At 41.1% G+C, this 14,663-nt stretch overlaps 1 protein-coding gene across 1 annotated transcript in view; it reads right to left on the bottom strand.

Annotated features, from left to right (window-relative positions):
* LOC117248359 (uncharacterized) overlaps positions 1-2,615 on the bottom strand; it is a 41,297-nt gene extending 38,682 nt beyond the window's left edge. Inside the window, exon 1 of the mRNA XM_033613374.2 lies at positions 2,228-2,615. Within this exon, the coding sequence (XP_033469265.2) occupies positions 2,228-2,431 (204 nt within the window). The 5' untranslated portion in view covers positions 2,432-2,615. The remainder of the gene's footprint in view (positions 1-2,227) is intronic.
* Between the last annotated feature and the right edge of the window lie 12,048 nt (positions 2,616-14,663).

A 14,663-nucleotide genomic window follows, 5' to 3' on the forward strand; every position in this document is an offset into this window, starting at 1 on the left:
GTGTGGACACAAGCATGTGTTCTTATACCCACTATAATGCCACAGGTTTTCATACCTCTGTCTTGATACAGACTGTCATAGGGTCAAAGGAGCCAAAACATGCTTCTTGCACCTGTTACTGTACCATCTCCTCTGAAGACATGTAGCTATAGCAGTATGCTGTGGTTTTTAATATACTGTACTACTATAGTGTAATTACAGGAGAGGGGTCAAACACCAACCCCTTAAAAAAAATTTCTGTCAACTTTCACTTTTACTTGTCTACATTTCAATAAGAATTGCAGTTGCTAACTGCAAAATAGGAGAGGCAGGGAGGAAGGAAGGATGGAGGAGGGACAGACAGAATAATGATAAAAAAACTAGATTGTGTTTTTTAAGTCTTTAAGTCATGAAAAGACCTCTGTTTTATGGTGGTATATGTTCTGAAGAAATAAACGTCATAATTGTCAAAATTCCAACAGTGTGCTTTTTACTTGTACTTTTACCTAATACTTGATTACATTTATATAATAGAAGTCGTTTTTAAGCTAAAGTAGAGTAAATATCATGTTAAGATATTTATCTTTACACTGTATAGTGAGAAGCTGAATGACATTAAAACACAGAGATTTCTGCTGTCTAGCCAGTCATATGACCTACGTCACCGTTGCACAAGACATGGTGTGACAGTCATTTGTTTGATATAAGATATGTAATGTAATGTTTCTAAGGTTATTGTACCTAGTGCACCACTCTTCATTAAATAGCAATTGTTGGCTATTTCTGACATTAATATCATTCAGATCTGTACATTTGTCTTTTAAGTGAAATATGAGATTATAGATTTACCTTGCAGTTTTAGACATTATATTGTTAATACTGTAAAACTTAAATTAAAACCTAATCCCAATTAAACGCCCAGTGTCTTTTACGAATCTGGTGTGGCTACACATTTTGACAAATAAAGGCCTGTCTCAACCAGGTTGTTGACTACCCACTCGAGCTAACATTAGTTAGCAGTTTAGATCGCACATACAAATATAAATGTTAAAACTTTTGTCAATATAGAGATGCTACACATTATTAGCTTGGTTGATTTCTTTTTACTGAAACCATGAACACAAGAGAGGAACATAATCCATTTAGATTCAGCAGAATACGGGGAAAAAAAGTGGCGACTCCCTTCCCCTGAAGTTGTCATAAAGTTAGAATATGTGTTCTAAATTACTCGCTAAGTTTTTTGTATTCCTTAAGTCTGTAAGGGTCCACCGATGAATGGAATCAAAAGCGTTTCTCATTAAAATAAATCCCAAGTTATGAATATTGTTTTAATAGGATAAAGTGGTGTTGTGTCAGCATGCTGGGTGCTGTAACCCTCAAGTGCAGTGAAATGAGTGGCTTAACATAACACATAATTGACAAATTGTTCAAAGCCTAATCTTATATAATTTATTCATACTGGTTCATAAAAACAATTTGATACTATTTCCCCTCTTTGCTGAGCAACAGTTTTGTGTAAAAAGAATTACAGGTCTGTCCCAAATATAAGCCTGTTGAGTTCAGTGATTTAAGCAAATAATAGCCTGGGCGACTACTATAGAAATTTTACGGTAACTCACAATTCCATAAAAACACAACTAGACAAGTTTAGAATCTTCATCTTCCTTCGTATGACACATCCTGTGGTCAGTTTTCTATCAAATACTTTTGAATTGTTTTATGTAATGAAAATGTTCATTTACTGGATTCTTCCATGTCATTAACTTTGTACAAAAAAGACTTTAAAAAGCTCTGCTGTTAAAAACATTTGATTTACAACAATAATGATCACGCTGTGAACTTAATTGTTGTTCATTCCATTAGCATAACAATTACTTTATATTTAAATTTTAGTTGTATAATTTCACTGTGAAATCTTTCCAATTTCTAGTATTTAAAACTGTATCGACTTTTTTACCATTTCTATATCTTCTGGGTATGGTTTTCATAGAAGCCTGTAGAGGTTTCTACCACACCTTCACATGCATTTTTAAAAAGTATTCTTTATTCCCGCGTTTTGTATTTATGTAAGTCAAACAAACGACACTGGTCTGTTCAGAAATCAGAGACTGGCATTTGTAACAACCTCTCTCGATTATGTACACCTCTCTTGGCTAGCATAGCGCCCTGTTTGCAACCCCATATCTGAATCCTGTAGCTAGCTAGCTTTGCCAGCTGAGCTAGCTTTATTAACCTGTTGGGTACGTACATTGATGAAATGTCCTCTTGGTGGCCTGTTGAGGAGAAAATGGCTATCCGGTGGTGTTGGGTTCGAAAATGGCCCGCAAGGTGCAGGTGGCATGTGTCCAGGGGGAGGAACATTGCAGGGCCCTCCGTGTCTGAAAGGTGGGCCATGGGTAGGTGGAGGTCCGAACGGTGGCGGTCCGCGTGTAGGTTTACCTGGCCGGTACATGTTGATGTTCTACAAGGCAGGTTAACTCAAGTACCGCTGAGTGAACAACCCAAGTTGAAGAAAGAAAAAACTGTTTCCAATCAAATGTGCTATTTTTTTTCACACAGTTGCCTGTCTCGTTCAAAGGTCTGCAGCGACTGTGGCTGCCACCGGAAATACAACAGTAACTTGCTCTTCTTCTTTTGATTTGATTTGATTGGCGGCTGGCAACCAACTTAAAGGTGCAATACCGCCACCTACCGAAGTGGAGTGTGGATCAGTAGATTAGTTAAACAAAACCAAATAAATAAATAAACAAATAAACAAACAAACAAAAAATAACTAAATCCTATCCATTAACCCTGTTTCCTTCAGGTACTTAATCAGATGGTTTTGTGTTTTCTTTCCTGTTTCACCCAGAAGGTTCTCTACAGTGAAACTTAGCTTTGCTTTCTGCAGTGCTGTTTTCAGTTTGTTCCTCTCTTCCTTGTAGGCCCTGCAATCAACCAGTAGGCCTACATGCTGGACAGACTCTATACTATTGCAGTTTGTACATGTGCCAGTTGCGTGTTTTCCTATTTTGTGAAGTGTGCTGTTTAATCCAGTGTGTCCTATCCTGAGACGGGTGATGACTGCCTCTTCTTTTCCTACCCCAGCCTGTTTTTGAATATTATAAAGGTGTCTTCCAGTGTTGTTTATGTCCCAGTATTCTTGCCATGTTTTTTGTACTTGTTTCTTAATGATTGCTTTCCCCTCCTCCTTACTTAATGACATATTCATGCTTATTGTTTGAAATTCGATTGCTTGCTTGGACAGTATGTCAACATCCTCATTTCCCTCAACGCCTACATAAAGCATACAGTCACACCCTTATTGCACAGTTTGTATATTATATGATGTATTCTGAAGATGATATCTTGTCTGCAAGATTTCAAAGATTTGATGCTTGTGAGTGCTGCCCAACTGTCAGATGCAATCAATGCCTCTCCTTCGTTGTTACTTTCTAGCCACTCCAGGGCTATCAGAATAGCAATAACTTCCACTGTATATACTGACAAATGATCTGAAGTTCTTTCCTTGATTGCTATCTTGAATTGCGGTATATAAACAGCCACTCCTGTTCTACCCATCCCTGGATCTTTGGAACTGTCAGTGAAGAGCTTTAGTTTATCTTTATAATACTGCTCAATATACTTTTCTGTAGTGGTACCAACTAGTGCTGCACGATTAATCTAATGGCAATCGCGATGTCAGGCTGTACGATTACATAACCGCATAAAAGGCTGCAATTTGCGATTTAATGTAAATAAATGTTAACGTGTGTGCCTGTGAACGTGTGGAGTTTCTTGACATTATGCTCACAAGCTATCCCGGTGCGCGATATTTTTTTTCGTAGGATGGTAGGGGAAGGTACCGCCTTTTCCGCCTCTGATTGGCTAGAAGGGCTCTCCTCCAATTGGTTATTTGATTTGGCCGTGAAACGTCATCTCACGTTCATGGCATGCTGTCAACTAGTCTGTTTTCATCGTCTTTACCACCAGCAGAAGTAAACGAAGTCAATCCAACGGTGTGATAAGTGCGTGCCGTCAGATTTATGGAAAGCACATCGCCAAATTTAAGGTTGACACCTAAAGTGTATGTCCACATCTTAACATATGTTCTCATAGGCACGAAATGTATCCAAGGGACGAGGAAACGGTAAACTAAGCGATTTCTCAAGGCACTTTGGCAGCACGCTCTGGAGGACAGACATGTGTTGCAACTTTTTCTCTGTAAGGCTGGACTCCTCAAGTCTCTAAACCAGCTAACGGAACTGTAACGGAACTGAAAGTTGGACTAACCTGTTTTGAAGTCGGTGTTACTGTAGTGTGTTGTCAGATGTTGGTGAAGATAATATTTATATTTGCATTTGATCTTTTTTTCTCTTTTTCTCTAGATCGCCACATATCTTCTATTGCGGTACAGAATATATTGTTATTTGATTGATTTAATGTGTTAATTGCACACACCTGTAATCAACTAATTGCATAGGTGTGCATATTTGACAAGAGGCTATGGCTGAGAACATTACACTGATTACACTGCCAATTATCAGATTCCATCAGGGAGGCTGATCTTTATACTTTTCTCAGGACTTGTAGACATAGAGCAGGTGAGGATACCTAGAGGGGGTGTTTTGAACCTGTTACTTGTCTCATTCTCCCCAGCTTCTTTGTGAACCCGTGGGCTGAAGTCCTTCTTGCTGTCCCTTAAATTTCTTGTAATAATGGAAAGAAAATACAAAACAAGTCAATTAAATGATCCAGTTTGACCCTGATAACCTCTCCTCTTCCTCCCAGGCTAAGGCAGTGGGAGCACATTCTGATCAAGACAAAGGAGGAGCTGCACACTGTGATGAGCTCCACTAATTCAGCTCCCACTGCCGCTGCCTCCTCCTCATCCAGACAGCGAGAGACTTCATTCAACCTTTAAAATAATATAATAAAATAGTTTTGAAAGTTTTTCCTGACTTGATTATGGATTGTAGCAGTGTGTGTTGGTGTTCATGTTACTGTTAAAATTTATACCAGATATACTCCATTTAAAAACCAGCAAAGCAAGTCTTAATACATTGTTTAATTTTACATTTAAACTGCACACATTTCAACAATTTACAGCACTGGAAATGTATTTTAAAAAAGCTGCGGAGGATGTAAAGGTGAGTCAAGTTTGAATAATAGAAGCTTAATTTCCAGTGCAACATCGTTTTAGTAACTGCAAGAATTATGATGAAATTAAAAATAAGAGCTGATTGAGTGTGGTCGACAGATTGTAACCTTGTAGCTCCAACAGCTGGGAAAAGCCAGTTTTAACCACTACTGCCACCCTGTGGTTAAAATGTGTAACATCGCCTAATGATCACACCAGTTTGCAGAGATCAGGGACCTCATGTACAAAGGGTGCGTACGCACAAAAACGTGGCGTACGTCCTTTTCCACGGCAAAGTTCAGATGTATCAAGAGTGAAATGACCGTGGAAATGTGCGGTGCCTAACGCCAACTTCATGGCTGGCATGCGCATGTTTCTACAGCTGTTGATCCTTTGGTGACACTTAGAGGTGATGCTGGGAAACTGTTATAATAAATAAATGTGAAAACAATTAGTCCTCAGAGTGATGTGCACATCAGAGACACATGAACAATTAACACTGATGAACAATTAACACACCCACGTGTTTGCTATTAGATTAGTGGATATAAAAGCATGCGCAAAGTGGTGCCAAAAATACCGTTAACAACGTTTTAGCAGTATTTGCCGCATTGGTTCCCGAGGGCAATCCTCCTGGAACTGTGCGCAGAGCTGCGGCCGACCTTAGACCGTGATACAGCGAGGAGCCATGCGCTGCCTGTATCCATACAGGTGCTGACCACACCGGGACTCCTAGCAACACAGGCATTCCGGAGGGAGCTGGCCGACCGATCGGGACTGTGCCAGTCGACCCTGAGCCGAGTCATGCCAGCTGTGTGGGACGGAATTATCCGCATGTCAGCCAGGTATATCAAATTCCCATATGCAGCTGAACAGGCCAACATTAAAGCGCAATTTGCAGCGAGAGCCGGTTTTCCTAATGTTACCGGAGCTATCGACTGCACACACATTATAAAAGCGCCATCGCAGGATGAATTTGTTTTTGTCAACAGGAAGCATTTTCATTCGATCAGTGTACAGATCATATGTGATGCGCAAATGCAATTAACCAAGATTGTGGCGAGGTGGCCTGGTTCAACGCACGATTCATACATTCTGAGTAACAGCATGGTTGGGAACAGACTACAAGCTGGCACTGTGCGCGATGGGTGGCTTCTTGGTGAGTAAATAATTTATTCCTTTAATTGTCCTAATATCAATCCCCATGATGCACACTGAATATGTGCGCCCCCAAATATTATCCTGCCTTCACAGCATCAGTACTAGTCAGTGGTTAAAGTTAGTGACTTGTTGTTTTTTAAACTACAGCTTCAGAGCTTTCGAAGAAGCCCCTGATTGTCTCTGTGTGTAAAGTACTCATGTCAATAAACCCATGCGTAAAGTGCGACATTTCCTAATCAGCCTCACCTTTTCCCCGGCGCACTTCTGCATTCATTTACAACAATAGACAATAGTGTGTGATCCGTCTAAGTGGTGTATAAAATTAACAAATATAAACTGTAAATCCAGTTCACATAATTAATTGTCTGCTTTCAACTGACCCCAGGCGACTCTCTGTTCAGACGGGTGAGCTCCTCCTCTCCTGTCCCCCCGCCTGTTTTGGCCACACTTCACTTAATGTCGGACCACTTCATTCTTAATTCTGCGTGTGTACGCTTTTCTGACCCCACTGCATTGACAGCCTCACACACACTCTCCCACTCACTCCTCTTGTGTTTTGTATTGATGCCAGAGGACAGTGTGCCAAAAAGTACATCTTTGCGCGCCTTCACTTAAATGAGTAGAGTTTCCAGTTCGCATTCTGTGAAGATTTTCTTTTTTCCCCGTCTTATTCATTCTTTTGTTTTAGTTTTCTGATCATGCAGAGAGGGGAATCTCAGGTGCAGGGTTCATTTAAATATGATTTGCATATTTAAATGAAGGCGTGGACAGGGAGGGGTCGGGTACTTCAACATGTGCGCTCAATTCCACGTTGATTGGGATGTACAAAGGAAATGTGCTTGGATTCATGCGTACGCACAGATTCATACATCTGGATATTTTTGTACGTACGACGTTTTCTGGATTCAAGCGTACGCCATGTTTCAGTAGGAAATCCACGCAGGTCTTTGTACATGAGGCCCCAGATGTGGCGCAACTTCATATGTTTTACATTAGAAATTGTGCTAATGATTACTGGTGAACATGGAAATAACTGTAATGAGTAGCATCTCAAAATAAATGTTTTAGCTAGGATTGTTCAGATAATTATGACATAAAAACAAAACAAAAAGCAAGACTAATAAATGGAAATTGTATGATGAGTAATACATTTGGACTTCATACATTTTGAAAAATATTGTAGGCATTATTTGACACAGAGCTAGAAGCAAACCACTTTTTGAAGTGCTGCAAAGGGGGAAAACCATAGACTGTATAAAAATAAAACTTATGACGCTGATACACACAGTTAGCAAGCCCAAGTCTCTCACAGAGGTAGTGCTCTGGTTGGTTCACGGTTAAATGTACAATACGATGATTAAGGTTTTGTTTATTTATTTTATATACCGATATATTCTGAGCACAGCGTTTCCAGCCATGGTGATTATACTTTCATACAGATCAGTAATTAATCCTTTGAATTTTAGTAATTTCCTCTAGCAATACAAAAGAGCAACACAGCATCTAGACTCACAAGTCAGTCTTTAGACGCTTTGCTTAACTAAAGACTGATGACTTTCTCCCTGATTTTGTGTTTAGATGGGCAGATACAATTTCAGAGTTTAAAAAAACTCCCTACGTTACAGAACCAATAGTAAATCTGCAGGGTGGTCCTTTGGTGGCTCGCTGAACTCTTGTGCTTGTAAACATAGTCCCACTAGAAACACGTGTAGCGGTACAAAATGGCTCAGCCGTGCTCGCAGAAAACGCCGTCAAAGTTAGTGGATGTTTGTCGCGTTTGCGGCGACACATTCTCGCCAGCTAAAAGAAACAAACATAATCTTTTACAAGGCCATGTATGGCAAGCCATTTTAACATTTAATCGCTAGACTGGATATTCATTACTGATATCTGCAACATAATTTTGCCTAGTCAAAACTCTTATTCAAGATATCTGTAATTAGATTTTGCCTTGTCAAAACTCTAATTACAGATATCTGTAATTCAGTTTTGACTAGTAAGATTCAAACTATTTTTGCCCTTCATGTGTATGGGGTTTGTCATTATAGATATCTCCAATGTAGTTGCGCATATCTGCAACTGAATTGTGGATATCTGTAATTCCAGTTTGAGATATCTACAATTTAATTTTGACTAGTCATAATTCAAGTTCAAGATATCTTTAATTATCATCAATTGAAGATATCTACATGGTCCTTTCTAGATATCGAATTGAGTTTCAGATAGTCAGAATGACGTTGTAGATATCTTGAATTCGAATTATGACTAGTCAAAATGACGTTGTAGATATCTGCAACTGAATTATGACTAGACAAAATGACGTTATAGATATCCGCAACTGAATTATGACTAGTCAAAATGACGTTATAGATATCCGCAACTGAATTATGACTAGACAAAATGACGTTGTAGTCAAAATGATGTTGTAAATATCTATCTACAACGTCATTTTCACTAGTCGTTGTAGATATCCGCAACTGAATTATGACTAGTCAAAATGACGCTGTAGATATTCATTCATTCATTCATCTTCTAACCGCTTCATCCTCTTGAGGGTCACGGGGGGGCTGGAGCCTATCCCAGCTGACATTGGGCGAGAGGCAGGGTACACCCTGGACAGGTCGCCAGACTATCACAGGGCTGACACATAGAGACAAACAACCATTCACGCTCACATTCACACGGACAATTTAGAGTTATCAATTAACCTAATCCCCAGTCTGCATGTCTTTGGACTGTGGGCGGAAGCCGGAGTGCCCGGAGAGAACCCACGCTGACACGGGGAGAACATGCAAACTCCACACAGAAGGGCTCCCACGCCCGGGATCGAACCAGCAACCCTCTTGCTGTGAGGTTGTAGATATCTACAACTGAATTATGACTAGTCAAAATGATGTTGTAGATATCTCAAACTGGAATTATAGATAGTCATAATGTAATTGTAGATATCTATAATGACAAACCCCATACACATGAATGGCAAAAATAGTTTGAATCTTACTAGTCAAAACTGAATTACAGATATCTGTAACTGTAGTTTTGACTAGTCTGAATGACATTATAGATATCTGTAATTCAGTTTTGACTAGTCAGAATGACGTTATAGATATCTGTAATTCAGTTTTGACTAGTCAGAATGACAGATATCTTAAATTAAAATTCATACTAGTCACAACGACAGCCGTTAGCAGTGTCTGTAATAGGTAATAACTCATTAAATGGTCCGTGAAAAAAATGTCTTTTCCAGCGGATATCTTAGTTACAACATGATTGAGCTAGCAAAGCAGTTTTGTATTGCTATGTGTGGTATTTATTCAGTTTTAGGAAATCACGATGTCTAGAAAGCATCAGTGGCTGCAGCTGACAGGGACAGCTAACAGCAGCAGCAAAGCTAACATCAGGACGTCATCTATTAAAAGCCTCCCGTTGTCGGATACGACATGAAACTACTTCAGTTAGCTCAATCATGTTGTAACTAAGACATCCACTGGAAAAAATATTTTCTTCACGGATGAGCACACATTTGATAAAACGGAGTTTAATCTCTCGGCATCCATTTTCAAGCTCTCTGTGTGTTTGTTTCCTTGCGGACGAGAAAAGGGGGAGCGCACATTTCCGAGAAGGCGTGTCCTTTTCAAAAATGCAAGAAGCGTTGCTTTGTTGCCAGCCGTTTTCGCCGGTGTGTTAAACACACTGTAGAAAGGAGTGTCCCCAGACTATCTGAAGGTGGAGATCTCTGATTGTCTGGTGGCGAGACTACACAGCAGCCAAGTCTTGTGGATCTATTGTTTTGGTCTCGCTGTGCTCTCCCCTGATTGGTTTCAGAAACATTGAACTTATTGGCTGTGTTAAACAGAGGGCAGGGCTCATTATTACCTTTCTTCGGACAGTTATTACGGTGTAAAAAGCGGCGTCTACTGTGCCTCTCTACAACGCCGTAAAAAACGGTTGCGTTTTACAGCACTTTGTCGTATAAAAAGCGTCGTTCTAATGTTGTGTACCCACCAAACGCGAATTCGCAAATTCGCGCGTCGAGATTACGCGAATTCGTGCCGGGCGGCGCGATGGATGTGTCTAGCGTGACGCGATGGACGCAATAGATGCGTAGGCGTGGTGCGATAGCCGCGAAATTCGCGTCCATCGCCTCATCGCTTGAGTTGAAAATATTGAACTTTTGAGGTGAATTTGCGTGACGCTGTGCCGCGAAAGCCAATCAGCGTTAAGATTCTCCCAACATCACTGGCGTCTAGACGTCAGTGACATCTTGATGCCCTGACGTCCAATTGTTGATGCCAAGATGGAGGAGAAACTCATCGTTGCGGTGTGCGGCTACCTGGAGCTGTATGATTCAACGTGTCTACTCTACAGAGACCGCATCCTGGCGCCAACCCTCGCCAACAGGTCCTCAAACTGGGCCCCAATCAGCCTGAAGTACCGCTGAAAGCGGCTATCATCCAGGCGGCACTCCTGTAGGAGACGGTGGAACTCGCTGAGCTCAGTGTGCCTCCGCAGGGTATCGTGCACCCAGAACCGACGGCGGTGTTTGGCCCTCAGACAAATCTGGGACCTCCAGAGCAGGTACAGTGCAGCGATTGTGGTGATCTCAGCCATGGTCGATGAGAGAAAGAAATGGCGGAAGTAATGTTGTTGTTAACTAGTGAAAATGGGCGGGCTCATACTCACGTGTCTGACTGTGCGTTCACAGAGAGCGCGAGTGAAGCGAATTACTCGCGAGTAACGCGCAGCGAGTAACGCGTGAGTTTGGACGCCGGACCATTTTGTTAATTCACGTTATCGCATCAGTCGCGAGTAGCGAGCCCGCCCATTTTCACTAGATAACAACATCTGGCCCGCTAAATTCATTCTCTCCTCAACCATGGCTGAGATAACCACCATCGCTGCTTTGTACCTGCTCTGGAAGTCCCAGATGCGTCGGAGGGCCAAACGCCATCATTTTTGGGTTCACCCTATCCTGCAGAAGCTCATCCAGCTGGGCGAGTTTCACCACCTCCTCCAGGAACTCCGTCTGGATGATAGCTGCTTTCAGCGGTACTTCAGGCTGATTGGGGCCCAGTTTGAGGATCTGTTGGCGAGGGTTGGCGCCAGGATCTCCCGGCAGGACACCTACTACAGGCGCTCCAATTCAGCTGCGGAGTGCCTTCCCATCTGTCTCCTCCATCTTGGCATCAACAACTGGACGTCAGAGCGTCAAGATGTCACTGACGTCATGACGCCAGTGATGTTGGGAGAATCTCAACGCTGATTGGCTTTCGCGGCACAGCGTCACGCGAATTCACCTCAAAAGTGCAATATTTTCAACTCTAGTGATGAGGCGATGGACACGAATTTCGTGGCTATCGCGCCGCGCCTACGCGTCCATCGCGTCGCATTAGACGCGTCCATTGCGCCCCCCGGCGCGAATTCGCATCTAATCGCATCTTTGCATTGACTTTGTACGTAATCTCGACATGTGAATTTGCAACTTCGCGTTATGTGTGAACGCCCAGTGATGCGATAACGTGAATTTTACATAAATGGCCCAGCGTCCAAACTCGAGCGAGTAGCGTGATGAATTTTCATTTACTCACGCAAGTAAATCGCGTTCATCGCGTTTGGTGGGAACACCAAAAAGCAAAAGTGCCGAAAAAAGCAGTGCTTTAGACGCCGCATTTTGCGGCATTTAAATTAAAAATGGCCGTAAAAAGCGCGTCTCAAGACAGGTAGCATTGAAATAGTGGTGATATATGGCACTTTCAGCTTTCCATATTTACGGTTTGCTGAGCTGAGAGAGGCTGCATGAAATGGGTAAGTTAAAGCATTTTCCACCTCCAACAACAAGCAGGTAGGAACCACCCACTCCGCTCCTACCCAGCAACAAGCAAGTAGCAAACTCCACACACCTCGCATCTAGTCTGGGGCCGTTAGTGGCCGTTTTGATAAGGAACGGAACCAGGGCAAGTGAGACAGGATCCGGAATTTGATGGATGCGCCTTCCCGTCAAAATAAGAGCATCAAGCTAATAAAAAAGCGGTTAAACTTTTTAATTTAAAGAATATAATTTACAAGAAAAGCCCCAAGCCATTAAGTTAATTGATTTTCTTACACCCCTCATCACCCCCAATTGATGGTGTGCCAGAATTTCAAGTTTTACTTTGGTGAACACTTTTACTTTGGTGATTCTGGTTCTCTAGACCGGAACCAGAATCCAGACAAAATTCAGAGTGAATAGAAACCAGGCTCTTTACTTTACGTTAAGAGCCTGGTGACGCGAGGCTACCTCGCATCAGTACTTTTCCACCCCTCGGATCGGCTTCATTGCCTGCATAGGCCTATTGACTTTTTTATTTTATGTTTTTTTTATGCAGGGTTCCACAGAATACAATAAACAGTTTCAACTGTATTAAAATACATAGTTTAAACTGTAGGATCACGGATAAACATGGGTAAATGCATGAAAAAAAAATCATCACATATCAAAACAAATTGGCACGGTACAGTGTCTTATACAATTATATAGGCTACAGACAAGCCAATTTTACACAAATAATGAAAGTAAAGAAAGTAAATACACAAGTAGGCCTAAATAAAAAAAAAAAAGGAAATAAGGGGAGAGAGCTAAGGGAACTCTGTGAGATTAGGCTCCTCTACTAAATTATAAAGCTTCACAGCAGTCTTTTTCTTCATGCATTTTAGAGATGAAAAATAATGCCATAACTCCTTATGAAAAAAATATATTTGGGGTTTTGTTTTCATGAATTTGTTCTTATGTATAAAGCATTTCGCAAGGATGATAATTGTATTAATTCCAGGGTCATGTGTTGGATCTTTAACAGGTATACCATACAAAATATTCTCTTCTGTTAAATTAGAGAAATTGACAAATTTAGGGAATAACCAGTCATGTAAATCTTCCCAAAAGACATTAATAAATTTACAATCATAAAATAAATGTTCCGTAGTTTCAATTTCATCATTACAGAATGAGCAGTTGTGCTCTAAACCAAAACAACATTGTAAAAATTCAGCAGAAGGGTAGGCTATATTCCATTAAGAATTTTCAAGTTTTTGGTGCAATTGGACACTTAAAGAATTTGGACCTTAAATTTTCAGCTTCCTTTTTAGAGAAGAATTGTAGAATTGAGTTTCTGCTTGTTGAGAGTGGATATAACTCATTAATAAAGGTTTGCTGGATTGTGACGTTAGGCAACTTTAGGTTATTGAGATTATGACCATTCACCAATAGTGAAGGAAGATTTGGGTTAATATTACTTTGAAATAAGTTATTGGACATTGTAATAATAGATTGAGGAATTGCTTTGGGGCGGCACAGTGGTGTGGTGGTTAGCACTGTCGCCTCACAGCAAGAGGGTTGCCGTTTCGATCCTGGGTGTGGGAGCCCTTCTGTGCGGAGTTTGCATGTTCTCCCTGTGTCTCCCTCTCTGGGCACTCCGGCTTCCTCCCACAGTCCAAAGACATGCAGGTTGGGGATTAGGTTAATTGATAACTCTAAATTGTCTGATAGTCTGGCGACCTGTCCAGGGTGTACCCTGCCTCTCGCCCAGTGTCAGCTGGGCTAGGCTCCAGCCCCCCCGCAGCCCTCAAGAGGATGAAGCGGTTAGATGGAAGATGGATGGAATTGCTTTGATTACATTATCGTATTGCCTTCTGTCATCATGATTACATTTGGAACACAATTCTGCAAAGGGTATAATATTTCCAGTGTTATCTAACAAATGCATTACAGACCATATTCCTTTCTCTAACCGATCTTGGTAAAATATGGATTTATTTCTAAGTAAGGCATACCTGCAATTCCATAGTGGGGTGTTATGGGGACTACAATTATGCTTGAACATCATTTTCCAGTATAGAAAACCTGTTGATGGAAGGCAGATAATTGGATGGGGAGCCTTTTAAGATCAAAGTCACATCTAAGGAGAAAGTTAATGCCTCCTAAACTCATAAAAATATGGTTTGGGATGTGAAACCACTGGCTATTTTCATCTCTTAACAAGGATCTTAGTCAATTAATTTCAATGGTGCCATTATATTGATGGCTTTAAGACCTCTCTCCTCGTATCCTTAACCATAATTCCTTTTGTGATGTAGTGTGTTTTCCTGTTCCATATATAATTGAAGTTTGCTTGGTTAAAAGCAGCGGTGAAGTCGGACAGTTTCCCGACAGTTTCCAGCAGCCTTCAGTCCGTACAGGGAGTCACAGACACACTTACTTCCTGTCTGGAATGATGTCAGTTCATTAAAAAAGTGATCAGACCCATATATCAGTTTGTTTTCAGTCTCCAGTTGTTTTAATTATGATAGATTAATTTATTAAAATGCTTTATGGTGATCTGTAGTTTGTGTTCATGGTTTAACCTCCATTTGACATGAATTCTCCTGTAAA

This window comes from Epinephelus lanceolatus, chromosome 17 (genome assembly GCF_041903045.1).
Source record: "Epinephelus lanceolatus isolate andai-2023 chromosome 17, ASM4190304v1, whole genome shotgun sequence".
In the NCBI taxonomy this organism is placed as follows: Eukaryota; Metazoa; Chordata; class Actinopteri; order Perciformes; family Serranidae; genus Epinephelus; species Epinephelus lanceolatus.